General features: G+C 37.8%; 1 protein-coding gene across 8 annotated transcripts in view; it reads left to right on the forward strand.

Annotated features, from left to right (window-relative positions):
• The window catches only part of LOC120778868 (band 3 anion transport protein), a 49,748-nt gene extending 35,135 nt beyond the window's left edge, over positions 1 to 14,613 (forward strand). For 3 of the 8 annotated variants that reach the window (XM_040110903.1, XM_040110909.1, XM_040110907.1), the window contains 15 exons: positions 3,221 to 3,368; positions 3,656 to 3,795; positions 3,950 to 4,071; positions 4,210 to 4,339; positions 4,778 to 4,789; positions 4,881 to 5,039; positions 5,125 to 5,367; positions 5,488 to 5,628; positions 9,280 to 9,483; positions 10,598 to 10,789; positions 10,855 to 11,226; positions 11,286 to 12,598; positions 12,672 to 12,866; positions 12,938 to 13,166; positions 13,253 to 13,346. In XM_040110903.1, coding sequence (XP_039966837.1) covers positions 3,221 to 3,368; positions 3,656 to 3,795; positions 3,950 to 4,071; positions 4,210 to 4,339; positions 4,778 to 4,789; positions 4,881 to 5,039; positions 5,125 to 5,367; positions 5,488 to 5,628; positions 9,280 to 9,483; positions 10,598 to 10,789; positions 10,855 to 11,226; positions 11,286 to 12,598; positions 12,672 to 12,866; positions 12,938 to 13,166; positions 13,253 to 13,321 — 3,669 coding nt within the window. In that variant the 3' untranslated portion in view covers positions 13,322 to 13,346. Of the gene's footprint in view, positions 1 to 3,012; positions 3,099 to 3,220; positions 3,369 to 3,655; positions 3,796 to 3,949; positions 4,072 to 4,209; positions 4,340 to 4,777; positions 4,790 to 4,880; positions 5,040 to 5,124; positions 5,368 to 5,487; positions 5,629 to 9,279; positions 9,484 to 10,597; positions 10,790 to 10,854; positions 11,227 to 11,285; positions 12,599 to 12,671; positions 12,867 to 12,937; positions 13,167 to 13,252 lie in introns of those variants that run through there. The other 5 variants (XM_040110908.1, XM_040110905.1, XM_040110906.1 and 2 more) reach the window with 5 other exon arrangements.
• Positions 14,614 to 17,433: the final 2,820 nt, after the last annotated feature.

Consider the following 17,433-nt stretch of genomic DNA (forward strand, 5'->3'; position numbering starts at 1 on the left):
ATGTTTTTGATAAAACTGAATCACCGTAAGCCTTTCCCAATATTCTCAACGATTCAGTTTCTGGGTGACTTTTAGTCACAATGTACAACTAAATCCAAAAGGTAACCTGCCATCTGTTTGCCTGTTTGCAGCCAACGGAAAACGTTTTGCTAGCGCTTTCAAGTCACGACCTTGAAGCTTCTGTTATGAAGATCTTAATCTTGATTTTGATCGAACTATTTGTAAAGCGAATATTCTCTAGTTGCCTGATATCGAAGATCCCCACAAATGAGCGACTTTTTGGACAACAAACTTTTAGATCCATATCTCATAAACTGGCGGCCCAGTTCGCTTATATACAATCAGACGAACAGGCGGACTGGCGAAATCGACTCAGTTCATCACGTTGATCCTTTATGTATATACTTTATAGGGTCTCCAACGTTTAATTTTGAGTGTTCCAAACTTCGTTCCTTTCTAGGGTATAACAAAATTAATTTTTCAACTCTCCCCTCATTATAACGGCTGAGTGAAAGGTTTATTAAAATAAGCATATAAAATAACTGACTATTATACATATGTATATCTAATTGTATTTACTATGTACGAGTATGTATCCCGCTAAATACATTTCCTCAGATTACTTGTAATGATTACTTTACGTTTTCTGGGGAAAACAAAAGTGTTCTATTTATATATATAAACAAATATTAGCTTTTAACAGTAATTGCCCCTGAAATATTTGTGTACTTGCCACATGCACACCCACACCTCTTTCGGCGAATTGAAAGCGAGTAGCGCAGTGCGTTCGCAGCCGGTTAACGACACTGTTCGTCGATTTCCTGATAAGTGTAACAAAGACACTGCAGTAGCTGGTGCGTTGCGTCGACATAACTACTTTAATTGAGTAGTTACCTGATACCTGATAAACTTCAACCAACTTTTCTAAATCGCATTTACCGTTATTTTTACGAGCACACAGCCACGTGCACGAAAACTGCTGTGGTTTACTGCATGACGCTTTCGTACACATGTGTGTTGGTGTTTCAGAGAAAATGTCTTAACCTTTGCGGTTTCGGTTTAAGGTTGCTCGAGATTTCGACATGAAAACTGCGGTGTTGACTTGTAGTTTAGTGGTCGAGAAGTCAGTGAAATACCGAAATTCTTGTCATTGGTTACCAATAAGTTACCTTTCACTACATTATATGTATATCAGGTATACTACATGTAGGAAACCGCGAAACTTACTTGTTTTATACCCGGAAAGTGCGTTCATTAGTGGAAATTATTCTTAGCCGCTTATTTTGATGGCCGGCACTGATATCACTAGAATTTGTATCAGAATCAATAGTAAGAACTATGGATTGATGTTCTGATTGACTTAGCATCTCCGATTGAGTTTGCACCATAAATTCAGTTAATTTTGTTTGAATGCTTCTTTTTGGACCCAATAAATTCCGATGTAATAGTAGTTCTTTATATCTTAACATGCAGAGGCTCAATTCTTTTTGAAAAATTCGTCCACGTTCGGCATCAGTATCATTTACTACAAAATAATTTTTCAATTCTGCTGCAAGTTTAAGACCAAGCAAAAAACGAAAAAAGCAATCGCGTTAAAGTGAGAAATTCGCGTAAAAAAAGGAATTTGCGCTGCAAAAATAACCGCGTTAAAGTGAAATAGCGTAAAAAGAGATCGCGTAAAAAAAGGACTGAGTGTATAGCGAATTTTCTAGAATTTTTTCTGAGAAAACCGCTTTTAAAATCTGGAATGCACTTCCGAGCTCTCTGAAACGCCTTTTCAAATTTGCGTATAACTTCGAAAATGTTCACCGGAACGATATGAAATTTTTTGCGTGTGTTCTTAAATATATGTACATTAAGAAAATAAAATAAATTTTTTGAAAATTCTAACTGTATATAACCCCTTAGCATAGTGGGAGCATATTTGAATACATATTTTACCGAGTTTCTTGAAAACAACGCGTGCTGATTACTACTAAAGGTTGAAAGTGAATACATATATGTACCTACTTTTAAGAGATTTTACATACTTCTGCTAACCTTTGCTGAAAATAATATCTGTGTAATTACTTACTCGGGCATCGGCTCATTTTTGTATATGTATATGATATATGTGCAGCAATAACGGTGTCATTGCATCACACTTTGTGATTTATTTCCCCATCAAATACTAAATTGCTTTTATTGAAACCAATTATTGACACTATGTTGTGCACCATTCAATCAGACCTGCTCGAATTTCAGTTCTCACAATTGTGTCCACTTTGCATAGCTCCAATAATATTTTTATGCCGTTATAAATGAATCAGTCTTGTCACTAAACACAGCTTTCGCAACCTTTGAGGTTTAAAAATAAATTTTTTGATTCGTATTCTGTTATGGCCGAGATTATCTTCGATTGATTGAGTGTTTCATGGCCTTGAAAACATTTGTGGATACCTTTTATATCTTTCTTATATTGATCCCTACAAGTACAATTTGGGCTTTTGTCTGCCTATTCATCAAATTATTTATTTTTAGGTTTCTATTTTTGTTTTGATTTCCTTATTCCTTATTGTTTTTCTAAGTGTACCGAGTTAGAAATATATTTTAAATGTGCAGCTTCACTTATATAATAGGCAGTTATTTAGAATTACGAGCTGCAGAGCTCTTCACCTTCGATTGATTTAAGCGAATGTAAACAAACTGAGAAGCGAGCGAAATTTCAGACAGTTTAACAATCATTTATGGTAAATAGAAGTCACATGACTTACATGCATGTGTTCCATTCCATTCACTCAATTGAAATCCGCTAACAATATTGTACCCCAGAAAGTTGGCGCATTCGGCTGAAATATGCGGCTTCATGCACTCGTGTTTACAATCAGCCGCCACATACATATGTAGTTCGTGTGTGTATGCATCGGTACATGTAGCTACATCGGCCACACGAGATGCGTTTCGATGATGAACTTCACAGCTATGCAGCAGTCAATATTTGATTTGAGGCATCTTTCGCCTGACATGCCTTGATCGGTCGTGTCGTGCGCGCTGAAGCAGGCGGTTGCAAGTTCGCATCTGGCGAAACAGTCCAAACAATCTTACAAAGTCTTCCACATGTAACTATAAGACACTTACATATGTACATACATATATGCCAAGTGATGGCTTAACTCCTTGCTGTCAGAGGCACATAATGCTAAGACGAACTTATGAACTTTTTTCTGTTGTTTTCTTGCAGTCCACCGGGAATGAGGATCCAAACGAGGTTTACTTGGATTCGGAAATGGAAAAAGTTTTCGCCGGTCCAAGTGCCCATAAGGAAAAGTTCGATGTAACGACATTTCAGGACGCAAATCAGCCGATCGGATCGTATAAGCAGAGCAACGGTAAGTCGAAATTTCGCCGATTTTTTGATATCGAAAGCAAAATAAAAACAAGCTTATGAAATTTAAACTGTCAACAACAAACAGTTTATCGTCAAACCAAAAATGAGGAAAAATATGAAAAATAAAATATTTGAAAATTTATTTAAAAGAAAGTTAAGGCAAAAGTTAAGCATAAAAGTGTTACAAATAAATAAATAAAATAAAAATTATTGCAAAATTATTTCAAATTATGAGTACAAGTGTTGGAGACATCGAAATTGATCAGGATACGCCCATTATAATTACAGTGCATCGTAAAAGTGAGCTGAACATTGAAGAAGACTCTGAATATGAGAGTACAACAGATCCCGTTAATACACAAAACTATGATGACCTACCCGAGGACTACCCACTAGTATCAGAACGCGCTGGACACGGTGACCACTCGGTAAGTTTAACGATGAAACAATGAATCGTCAACGGTCAAACAAGCTTAATCCACGTCAAGCGAAATCGTGTACAATAAAAACAAAGCTTGAGATTCCCTTAACAATATTCGTCAGAATGTAACCTTAACTGCATTTTTGTATTTATGTCAACAGGATAACTCTGCCGAGGAGAAGCAGGTGCACTTCGGAAAGAAAAAGGCTGTCGTAACACCGCCCACTTTAGTATACGATGAACAACCCGCTGACAATATACACGAACGCAAACGACGAAGAAGGTACATGGCACTCACACAAACACAGCTCACTTTCCGTGAATTATTTTTACAATTAACGGTCACGTTTTCCACAATTACTTTTCATTAAATAATTGGTGATGAATAACTGTTATTTACGATTTATACTTTACCCCACAGCCGCCATCAGTATTATAGACAACGTAAATTTTCCCATCAAGACAGCGTGGAAACCAAAAAGGTGGTCGAGGAGAATGGCGAGGCCGGTGTCCGCAAGGTATCCGTGCAACCGGAGGATACCACATTAGAGGTAACCAAACGCGTTCAATTCGTCCTTAAAGTATTGTTAGAGTTTTATGTGGCAATAGTTTAGCTACCGACCATATTCATAAAACAAGATAATTCACCAAATTTCCTACTTTTATTTGGTAAAATGACATCAAGGCTACGTCCAGCGCATTTATTTAAGTAAAATGATCCTAAAAATTTAAAAAATTTTTTATGAATGTGCTCGGAAGCGATTTCTTTTTTAGTAATACGTATAGACAATAGAAATCTCTAGCAAACACTTAACCCAGTATCTTTATAAGCTGTAATCATTCATCACTTGCTTTGTTTTGTGCTTTTCTCTCACCTTTTTTGTGCATAAAATTTATAAAATTAAACACAAATTCACGAATCGAAAATGACCAATTGAAACAATCAATGCCAACTGCAAATATGCAAACTGCAAATTTTGACACCACAGCCAGCTGCGCAGGTTGTTATTCACTGCAAAGGCTTAAGCATATCCTTTCACTGCAACTATTTTTCTTAATAGCTTACTCAAATGTATTTTCTCAACTTAATAGGAGGCCGATCTCAATGAGTTGAGGTCCCATCGTTCCGATGATCCGCGTGCGCTTAGACGTCACAAAATCCATCATTCATCAATCAAGTTGCGCGAGTTGCCGCAAATCAGTGTGGCGGGCTTGCAGCTGAAGAAGGTCTACGACCACAGTCCGCACGAGGTAATACGACAATAAACGTCTATGTCTTTCACTTAGTTTATGAAATATCCATATGTTAACTCATCAATCTTTAACTCGCCGTCAGATATTTGTGCAACTCGATGAACTCACTGGCTTAGGCGAAGAACGCGAATGGAAGGAAACAGCGCGTTGGATCAAGTACGAGGAAGATGTTGAGGAGGGCTCCGATCGCTGGGGCAAACCGCACGTTGCTTCACTCTCTTTCCACTCGCTGCTCAATTTACGTCGCTGCCTGGAAACGGGTGTCGTGCTACTGGATTTGAATGAGAAGGACCTGCCGGCTGTGGCGTACCGCGTTGTGGAGCAGGTATGTGGCACCAGTCCGTTAAAACATTATTGTATGCCAGTTTTTTTATAAAATACAAGAATATGTCAAACTTCTTCGATGTCTTTTATTTTCATCGTTCATATTTTGACACTCCCGCAGATGGTCGTTGAAGATCTAATCAATGCCGAAGACAAACCGGCGCTTATGCGCTCATTGCTGCTGCGTCACCGACACGTGAACGAGCACCAGAGCGGCTTTCCGTTTACGAAGCGGAAATATAGCAGCTACACGAGTCTACAGGTAAGCGGAGCTTAGCTTTAAACTGCTTATCTAATATTATGTCATCTTTACTTTTATCGTGATTATTCAAATGTTAGTGTCAGTGCGTATTTATCAGTAATTGCTTTGCTCTCCGTCAAAAACTAACAAATCCACGTCGCACAGACCCCGTCTGTGTTATGTTCGGCGCTAGCGGACTCGTGCTTCTGTATTTAATGATCATGCTTAACTACTAACCGATATTATATAAGCCCACTCACTCATATGTTTTATGATTTTGCGCCAAATTTCAGTTAAATTCGCATCAAAGTCTGTACATACACATTCGTATTTATTGAACTACTAAACGTCCATGTCACTTTGAGTTTTATTGATTCACTCTTCATTATATTTTTTGGTTTTTGGAAGAATTGGGTAATAATATTTTGTACTTTGTATGTAATTCAGTATTAATGTACATATGTATGTATATCATTGTAAGTGAAGCTTCATAGTCGTACTGATGACAACTTTGGGCCTACACCTTGAGTAAAAGTCTGAAGAAATTAATTCTAGATCTGTTTTTAAGATTATTTTATTACTTTAGTCAGCATCGGACAATGCTCTCATCAATGCTACCAACAGCGCTTCGCGCTAAGCTCTCTCTACATTATTTAGCGGAATATCTATAAATTCTATCCATAATAAATCAACCTCCCTTGTTGACCACCTAACTCAACTATCCTATGTACATATATACATGCGAAAAATAGTTATTGATTCAGCTATTGGATGTTTATCGTATAAAATTGTATTTACGTCAAATTAAACATCGCTTTATTATTAATTACTCATATACATATTTATGCCCTTGGTATATTCATTTATATTGTATGTCTCTGTCTTTCTCTTTCTGTTTCCACTTTATTATACTTTTTTCTTCACACAAAAATCGTCAAATCGTCAAATCGGCAATGCTATACCATACCATCGCAAACGTTGGATAATCATAAATTTTTATTACCCTGTTTTGTTCCAAATATCGGCATGAAAATCTCTTCACCCGCGCCTGTGCCTACCCATACATATGTACTTACATGACATTTCAATTGCTCATCTCAACAATCTCGCCACATTGTGCACCATCTTCGTCTAACTGTAACTCTGTATGTGCACAAACAGAAATCACCGCAAAAGAATGGCAGCAAAGTAACCACTGCGATTGCCAAAACTGTAATCTCATTAAGTTTTCTTGCAATACATATGCTATAACTACATATAATTATAGTATTTACTAAACTTCTACAGTAGCCGTCCAATTATGTCATCTAATTCAGAGGAAAATAGCCTCCAATGCTACTGTGGGCAAAAAATAGCAAGACTTTTTTATTTAGATTTCGCGCGAAAAGCCATTCGTCGAAAGTTGTTTTTAGGCTAGTAGCATCTGTGTCAAATATCAAATCAAAATAATTCTTCGTGTTTAGTATATGTATGTACGCTTAACTTTTTGACGTACATAAAGTGTTTGCGACGATTTTTGCGATGAGTGAAATTAGAAAGAGATTCCTTTCATTGCCGAAATCGTCAAAATGTTGGTGATAATTGTTTGTCGCGAGCAAGTGTTTCGCATTGGTACAATTTATTCAAAGTGAGTCGAGAAAGGATGACGACAAACCACGTCCAGAACGGCAATCAACATCATCTGATAATCAGCATGTCATTAAAATAAAGGAATTGATGCCTGAAAACTAACAGCCAGAGATCTTACTGCCACCGTTGGAATATCGAAAGAATCACTGAAAATCATTTTGAGGGATGATTAAGGTCTAAGAAAAAGAAAAGCACCATTGGATCCAAAATCACTCAATTTTTTTCGATAAAAAACATCGCATTAAGGTCTGTGAAACCAAGCTCTCCGAATACCAGAATGTGTGAGCCTTGTTTATGTTTACGAACTGGTAATAGATGATCCATCGACCGAATATCTTAAGAAAAGTGAACGAACGATTGGTTCCAAAATCAATTCATTTTTTCGAAAAACACCGTCGCCTTAACGTCTGTGAAACAATGCTTTCCGACCACCAGGATGTCATGAATCGCATTATTACTCGCGATGAGTCCTGGATCTATACTCACGACTAGGAAACATACGAACAATCGGCCGAATATCGTGACAAAGGTGAGCCGAAGCCGAAAAAACACGTCAGAGCAGATCAAAAATGAAGGTTATGTTTCAGTTTTTTTCGAATGCCGAGGTGTGGTGCACTCTGAATTCCTTCTGACCGCCCAAATTGTCAACAAGGAATACTATTTGAGTGTTTACGTCATACGTATTTATAAAAGGAGGCCGGAATTATGGGCCGACAATTCTTGGTTTTTGCACCATCATAATGCACCGTCGCTTACTGCATTGATTGTTCGTGGGCTTTTCGCCAAATTTACAACCAATATCGTGTCGTAACCACCGTATTCCCCTGATCAAGATTCGTGGGATTTCTGGCTATTCAGCAAACTTAAACGACCTCTCCGAGGAAACCGTTTTGAGTCAATTGAACTCATTAAGCGTGACGCGCATTGAAGGCTATTCCTGTCTTTAACAACTATTTCGAGAGCTAGAAAAGGCATTGGCACCAGTGTAGGGGGATTACTTTTAGAGTGACGACAAAGATTTTGAAGAACAAATTAAGAATTTTAAAATTATGAATAAAGTCTTACTATTTTTTGCTCACAGTAATATATGCGCTTATACTCATATATAATGCAAATTATTTGTAAAGTCATTATACTATTTCGTACACTCGCTCAGCTTAGTTACCCCAATTAAACTTGCTGGCAATGGAATGTTCAGAAAATGAAAAAAAAAATTTCGTTTAATAACAAAATCATGTCTTCAGCGATGCAGGTTATCATATCACGCGCTCTCATTTCCACAGCTCCTAAGGGCGCATGTTCACATAATCGAACGGCTACTGTAGTTGATGGCAAAAGCGTCGTAACTCATAACGAAACTACGCCAGAAAGTAGTGCTCAAGTGATTGCTTTCGCTTTTTTACGTTACTTTTCGATATATCATTAGCTAGTTAAGAATTTGCCTTGACCTTTGGAGCACACAAAGCAATTCAAAGTTGTTGAGTTACGTCCCTCTTGCAGAAGGCAGCCGCTTTGTCTAGGAATATAGTCACAAAGCAAACTTCAAATGTTATTCGTGCTTAATGTTCCGGAAAATGTCGTTGTTGATTCAATAAAAGTACAGAAATTTAAAAAACACAAACAAAAATTTAATATGGAAGCCTCGAGCTGATATTAAACTTTTTGGCGTCAAGCTTTCGTTGATTCTTTGTGCTATGCTTCTGACAACTTTGCTAAGTTTCAAATGCGTTTGACAAACGCATAAAGTGCTCCAGCACGTATGTATATAAATACTTATGAAAATAAAATTATTTTTCTCTCTCTTTTGCTTGTTTTAAACGCGCTCATCTTCTCGTCTTTTTTTTTTTTGAACCCGCGAAATCCAAAATTATGCGAAATTAAATTGAAAATTGGCTAAAATAAAAAAAAATGTAAATTTTATTGAACTTCTATTGAAAATAATCGCTTGCAAATATATTTGACCGACACACACCTGTACACTATTCATTAAAAATCCCGAATCCCGCACCCGCCAAATACCAACAACACACATTTGGGTTGTAGTTGCTTTGGATGGGCGGCGAAATTCAGCAGCACCTTCATCAGCAACAACAATTGGCACTACAACAACATCTTAGCAACGTTGAGAATGCCAAAAAGCGGCGGTCCGTATGCGAGACCCTCAGTGCACCGCCCACATCCATTTCACCTTACAGCGAACCGAGCAACGGTACCAACAGACGGCACTCCACCATGTCTTACTTGGGAGTAATTACAAATAAATTAAAGTTTAATTAATTAATCTCCATATTGAAATATATAAAACGTTTTTCGTTTGGTTTGTCAGATTTCTTTTCCAGTTTTGTTCCTTCTAACTCCTCTAGTTGTCTAAGTTTTGTTCATAAGTGAATGCAATGGAAATTATTTTGTTAAAGCATGTGCAATTCTTTTTCTTTCCTTCTTTTGCGTTTAGTAGTTGTCTGTTGTTAAACAATCTCGCCTTAAAAATGGTTTAGGAAAGTAATTCTAGAATACGAAGAGAGGTGGATGTCTTTGCTGCAAGTTGACATGATTCGGAGGGCTGTGGATCGTCGGCGGTGATCCAGCAATACGACGAAAAACTTTTTTAGTCACTTTGGGACGATTTAGAGCAATCAATTTACAGACGCAGAATATTTTTTTTATGTTTTTGTCCAAAAAAATTTAATGAATTTTGTAGGATCAATACAATTGTTAACTTTTATGGAAACATTGATGTTTTTTCATGCCCTCAAAGCGACGTAAATCTGTCTTCAGAAAATACAGTGTTTAACAAATTCTTGTAAATCAAACCCAAAGGAGTACGTTGGATCATACTTAACCCAGCCTAGGATTGTCTTCCTTACCTTTCCTATGAATATACCCCGGCTTTTCTTGGATAAACCAAACACTGCGACCCCCGGAAACTTAAGATATATACCATAGCGACGACTAAGAATTATAAAATGCTTTCTTTTTTGGTTACTTGTGTTACTTAAATGAATTGTAGTAATTGCCTGAGACTACTATATACTACATATATATCCGTATTTATCCGCATTAGTTCTTCTTAGCATTCAACTATTTTGAGAACTCGTTCCTCTTTGTAAATACATATATACTATTATATTATTCTCATATATCTATTTTGGTATGCATGAGTTTTATACTTTCGTACGATTTTTGTTTTTCTTTCAAAAATTAAACGCATGCTTTATTAGGCCTACTAATCCAAAATACCCACTAAATGATAATTAATAAAATTTCATGCCTCCCGAAGTTCTTCAAAATTCTGCATAGTTCTTGTATATTAGGAACTTCCGTATGAAGTTTTTGACGAGCCTTTGTATAATCCTTGCTTTAGAACCTCTCTGGGGAAGACAAGCGGCCCAGAATAATGCCGGCAACTGAAATTGGTGGCAGCAAACGCAGCAATGAGTTGAAGATTGACATGAGAGACGACTTGTATTCTTCGTCGCAGGAGAATCTGCAGAAGCTGCAAAACGACAGCATTCTTAAGCGCATACCTGTGGGTGCTGAAGCAACAACGGTGTTGGTAAGCACCATTATAACTAAAATTTAAACACTTGGCTTTGCTAAACTCAACTTCTTGCTGTGCAGGTGGGTGCAGTGGACTTTCTGCAACAACCAACCATCGCATTTGTGCGTCTAGCAGAGGGTGTGCTTATGCCTACCTTAACAGAGGTAGCCGTGCCGGTACGTTTTATGTTCATACTCATGGGCCCGCCGACCCTCGACTTGGACTATCATGAAGTGGGTCGATCCATTGCTACGCTAATGGCGAACGAACCATTCCATGCAATAGCATACAAGGCAGATGATCGTAAGGATCTGCTTTCGGCTATCAATGAGTTCTTGGATGATTCCATTGTGCTGCCTCCGGGTAATTGGGAGCGTCAAGATCTCTTGCCATTTGAGGAATTGAAAGCAAAGAAGGACTGGATTCGCTCGCGCAAGCGAAAGGCGCTAGAGGTAAGCTATGGGCTTAGAGTATTCTAACGTCTACAGATTTTAACAAATATAATATTTAGGTTAAGAAAGAAATGAAGGAGAAGATAAAAGAAGAAGCTAAAGTAATTGTTGAGAAAAAACCGGAATTGGAAAGTGGGGATGGAAAGAAGAAAATTAATCCGTTAGAAAAAACGCACAAATGGTGGGGTGGTCTGCGCAATGACCTTAAGCGCCGTCTGCCCATGTACAAGAGCGACATCACCGATGGTCTGAACTCGCAAACACTGGCCGCCACGATCTTCATGTACTTTGCTTGCCTCTCGACCGCAATCACCTTCGGTGGTTTGGCCTCCGAAAAGACTGGCAATCTGATTGGCATTTCAGAGACCTTGTTAAGCACAGCACTCTGTGGCATAATTTTCCACACGATTTCTGGACAACCGCTTGGTATTATCGGTACTACTGGCCCTTTGCTGCTCTTTGACGAAGCGTTGATAAACTTTTGTCGCGAGAACAATTTGCCCTTCCTCACCATACGCGCCTACATCGGTGTTTGGTTGGCCGTCATCGCTACCACGCTGTCTGCGTTCGAGTGCAGCGTTTATGTGCGACTGTTTACCCGTTTCACACAGGAAATTTTCTCCGCATTGATCACATTGATCTACATCTATGAGACATTGATGAAATTAGTTTCGGTGTATAAGAAGAACCCGCTGTTGGCCGACTATAATTTTCCACCAGCAACACTAGCACCGCAACTACAGAGTTTTGATAATACAACGATGGATAGTTTGGGTAATGTAACGGCCGATGTTTCGGTCTCGAACACTACATCCAGCATTGGTTTAGTGTCGAACATCGTATCCCATACGAATATGCCAAACACAGCGCTTTTCTGCACGATACTCACCTTGGGCACCTTCACGATCGCCTACTATCTGAAACTCTTCCGTAATTCCCATTTCCTGGGACGAAATGCTCGCCGTGCGCTGGGTGACTTTGGTGTGCCGATCGCCATAGCGATTTTCGTATTGATTGACTATCTCATACCACAAGTGTACACAGACAAACTTAGCGTGCCAGAGGGTATTTCACCCAGTGATCCGGAAGTGCGCGGTTGGTTGGTGCCCCTGGGAGGTATGCCCGTTTGGGCACCCTTTGCATGTGGCATACCCGCCATTTTGGTATACATTCTCATCTTCATGGAGTCGCATATTTCGGAATTGATTGTCGATAAGCCGGAGCGTGGTCTGAAGAAGGGCTCCGGACTGCATTTGGATATTGTGATATTAGGTTTTTTGAATACATGTTGCGGCCTCTTCGGCACGCCATGGCATTGTGCAGCTACCGTGCGTTCAGTAACACACGTCTCTGCTCTAACGGTGATGTCAAGGTGCGTATTTGATTACCATTTATTATACATACATATATATTTCATTGTATGTATAACGTTTTATATATTGTAGAACGCACGCGCCTGGTGAGACGCCACGCATCATCGATGTGAAAGAGCAACGTGTCTCTGGCTTCTTCGTGGCGCTCTTAATCGGCCTATCCGTGACAATGGCACCCTTGCTGCGTTTGGTACCCATGGCGGTGCTATTCGGTGTTTTCCTATACATGGGTATCGCTTCAATGAGTGGCGTACAATTCTTCGACAGGTAAGCTCTCTCTATCCGACAAATTTCGACTTGGTCGCTTATACTATATACCGCTGTTTTAATGCTTTCAGAATGGGCTTATACTTTATGCCTGTAAAGCACTACCCGCCCACACCGTTTGTGAAGCGCGTGCCCACTTGGAAAATGCACATGTTCACCACAATACAATTGCTCTGTCTTACTTTACTCTGGGCTGTGAAATCGTCCAAAATATCATTGGCTTTCCCCTTCTTTTTGATTTTGATGGTGCCCATAAGGCAGCGACTTGCCATGCTCTACACGCCAGAACAACTGCAAGCGGTAAGTGATCGCAATTTTATTTAGTTTTATCATTGGTTGGCTGTAATGGAATTTGTCATATAATTGCTGTCCCTTACTTAATGCAGCTCGACGGCAGCGAAGCCAAGGATGAGGACGAACCCGATTTCTACGAAGAAGCAACCATTCCGGCATAAGGAAGCACGTGTACATATGAGGAGCTGTATTAGAAGCAAAAATTAAATAGATTTGAAAAGATTTATAAATAGAAAAATTTTAGGATAATGTGTTTTTATAAACCCTTTCAAATTTATTTAGTTTCTTGTGAAGAGCCGCCCTAACTTAGAAACCTGCATAACTGTAATTGAAGGAATTGCCTGTACTTAAGCATAAACTTATACACTTAAGTGCTTTATAAAATATTTTATTGTTCATAAAGTCATTTAATTTTTACACATTCTATTTTACGAATCTTTTGCTAGTTGAATTCGTTTTCATTTTTGAAGCTAGAATTGAAGCGTTGCATTGATGAATGTTAAAGGAACCACAACTAAGAAAGAAACAAAGTATTTTTCTACCCTAACGCTGTATAAATGAAACAAAAACAAAAACGTACTTACTTTATTTGTATAAAGAGCAATTTGTATGCTATATGTGTATGTATATGTTAAAACTAAAAAAAAGCAAAAATATTGATGAAAAATGGCGTGGCGCGTCCACGATTAAAGTATTATCTTGCAAAATCAAAATTACTGATAACTGTATATGTACATATATATGGTAATTAGTTGAAGGTATTGCAATTTTATTAGATATTAGTCTAGAAACATTAAATAAATTATTGTCGCAAATCGCCAGCCAAGTTGTGTATAAGAAGTGGTCCAAACAAATTTGAATTACCAATTTTAATGATGTATTACTAATTGTTATCGAAATGCACTCTTAGCGAAACCAAAATAGTTCATACTTAATGGAACCACTGAATGTCCCCTACTTAATGACTACTTAATTAATTTTTATTGAACTTAATTAATTAGGAAATCATAGCTGTGTGTGCATTATCTATTATTAGTAATTTACAGATTACACAGAAAACAAAAAAATAAATAAATAAAAAAAAAACAAAAACAAGAAAGAATACAAGAACCGAAAACAAATACAAATCATTTCGTGGCGAAATGCGTGAACTTAGTGCTTTGTAAGCCAGCGAGTCTATCGCTGTTAATGTCATTGTGATGTACTGTACTTATCAGCTTGGAACAATAATTGAAACAAAGAAATCGAACATGGAACACCGTTTATTAGAGATGCTAAATATTTTCAGACGCAAATATGCATACTTAACAATCAAAGATATGAAATGTTATTATATTTAGAGAAGTATAAAAGACAAATTTTGAAAATCAACTAAATAATAATCCTATTGTTATGACTAAAATCCCCTTAGACTTAGTGAATAAAATATTGAGTGATTTAAATTAACACAAAATTTGCGTTTAAATGCATATGAAGAACTTAAAAGACGACGTAGTACAACTATAAGCAAAAAATATTACGACTTTTTTCATAATTTTAAAATTTTTAGTTTATTCATCAAAGTATACATATGTCGTTCGCCTCAAAGCTATTCTCTTTGGCACCAATACACTTGTGCTAACGTTTTTTCTAATCCTCGAAACAGTTGTTAAAGTCAATTTCCGGAATAGCCTTCAATGCGTTAAACGTTTAATATCTTCAATTCTTTCAAAACGATTTTCCCTCTGAGAAGTCGTTTGCCGAGAAGCCAGAAGTCACACGGAGCTAAATCAGATGAATATGGTGGTTGCGACACGATATTGGTTGAAATTTTGGCAAAAACTCAGGAACAATCAATGCAGTACACGACGAAGCATTATTGTGGTGCAAAAACCAAGAGTGGTCGATCCATAATTTCGACCTCTTTTTTCGAAAAGTTTCCACAAATGACGCTTAACACTCAATAATATACCTTGTTGACAGTTTGGCTGGTCGGAAGGAATTCGGAATGCACCAAAGCGCGATAATCAAAGAAAACTTTTTACATAACCTTGATTTTTGAGCTGTTTTGACGTGGTTTTTTCGGCTTCGGCTCTTCTTTGCTTTGATATTCGGCCGACTAATTGTATGTTTCTCGGTCGTAAGCATAGATCCAAGACTCATCGCCAGTAATACTACGTTTCATGACATCTTGGTAGTCGAAAGCAGTGTTTCACAGACTTTAACGCGACGATGTTTTTCAGAAAATAAATGAATGATTTTGGAACCAATTGTGCTTTCACTTTTCTTAGGCCCAAATGATCTTTCAAAATGGTTTTCACTGATCCTTCCGATATTCCAACGATGCCATAAGATCTCTGATTGTTAATCGTCGATTTTCTGGCACCTATTCCTTTATTTATCGACGTGTTAATGAAGTTGATGTTGCTGGCCGTTCTGGACGCGGTTTGTCGTCATCCGTTCTCGACCCTCTTTGACTAATTTGTGCTAATCAAACACACTTGCTCGCGACAAATAATTATCATCGAAAGGCTTTTCCAGCATTCTGAACGTTTCGGCAACAGAAATTTGATTCCGCACAAAATTTAATGGAACTCTTTGTGGAAAAGTTTTACTCATCGTAAAAATCACGAATGCAATATGTGATGATGTGTGTGTTTTTTTCCGAAAATCAGTTTTTAAATAAAAAAAAAGTTGGAAGAACTCAGTGGCAACGCTGAAAATTATTGAAATATTTCCAAATTTTAAAATTCGAATGTTATTTTCCCGACAGCAATCAACCCAACTATTTTGTAATGTTTACTCTTTATTTACAATTTCATGCATTGACTTTGAAAATGTTTTGAAAATCCAAATTTTATTGTTAAAAATTAAAAAAATATATAAAAAAAACCAAAAATGAGTGATTGTGCGATGCGTATGAGTGAGGCTAAATTAAACAACTTCATGGAGCTATCCGAATCGATTGAGGAATCACTGGAACTAGCCAAAAGAGGAACCGAACAAATACGAAACGAAATTGAATTGCTGAAACAGATTCAAAAGTTTCATGAGGAATACGACTTTCTAACGACTGCGTTAAATGACAAAGCGAGATCAAAATCTGAAATTACCACACTTAAAAGGGAACTCTTCACTTTAATACGAAAACGCATAGAATTGCTTCGTAATTTCAACAAACATTGCGACGATTTCCAAACGGACATGAAGCTGATGCGACGATTGCAATCGTCAAGCGACTTACAATACGAGGTCGGCGATGTTGGAAGCGATTGTGACGACGCCGATGATATAAACGAGAGGGTCGGTATACGCAACACAACTGGAAGGCAAATGTGGTGCAGTGACAGTTGGTTTTCTCCACACTCCTCTGGTACTACTTTTGTTTAGTCGTAATTGTGGAATAATTCTACCACCGACAATCCGCATCTGGAAAGAGGATTTTCATCCAAAGTCTACCCTGTGTATTGCATTTTCATCACATCTTGGGCATCTTGCATTAATTGGATATCCAAAAAGTGCTGAAAATGCATTCCTAAGCTGCAAACATACATAAGTACGTAAATATGGTATATAAGTGTTCTTAAGATATATATTTCTGATTCGTAATAAAACAACATTAAACACTATTCGATTAAAGGATGATATTTTCGGTCCATTTAAGCTCTTGGTTTTTACTAATAAGTGCAGAGAGCCGACAAACGAACGATTGGTATATTTTCACACTTAACTTGTGTACATTTTCGGAGAGTAGGTTGAGGCAGAATAAAAATATGAAGCTTTAAACAGAGCCAACAAACAATTCAAGCATTCAGAGTAAAAATGTAGCTATTCGTGAGCTTCGCAACTACCTTATCGACAGCAAAGCTTTTCAAACTATGCCCAGAGAACGTATATTTATAGCAGAGAACGTTTATCATAGAGAAGGCAGAGAACGTATATTTATTTCTCTGCCACAAGCTTTTCTGCGATGTTTTTCATGCACTCAGTTGCGATGTGTTTGTGCCAAAAAGCTTCGTGTCCCAAAAAGCTCAGTAATTGAGTGAAAATCTGAGCGGATACAAAAACCGAAACTCTCCTGTGCGAAGAATAAAAAGCAACGCATCTCAACGAGTGCCACGAGCGTAATAATTTACCACAACCTCGTCTCCTACACGCTTGTGGTATGCGTAGAACCGACTTCGTTGTCGTCCTTCTACTGCCGTGGTCCTTTTATTAAGCAGTCGTGACATCGTGCGCAACATCGACAACTTTTATACAAAATAACAAGAAAGGTGAAATGAAGAAATCAGTT

This window comes from Bactrocera tryoni, chromosome 5 (genome assembly GCF_016617805.1).
Source record: "Bactrocera tryoni isolate S06 chromosome 5, CSIRO_BtryS06_freeze2, whole genome shotgun sequence".
In the NCBI taxonomy this organism is placed as follows: Eukaryota; Metazoa; Arthropoda; class Insecta; order Diptera; family Tephritidae; genus Bactrocera; species Bactrocera tryoni.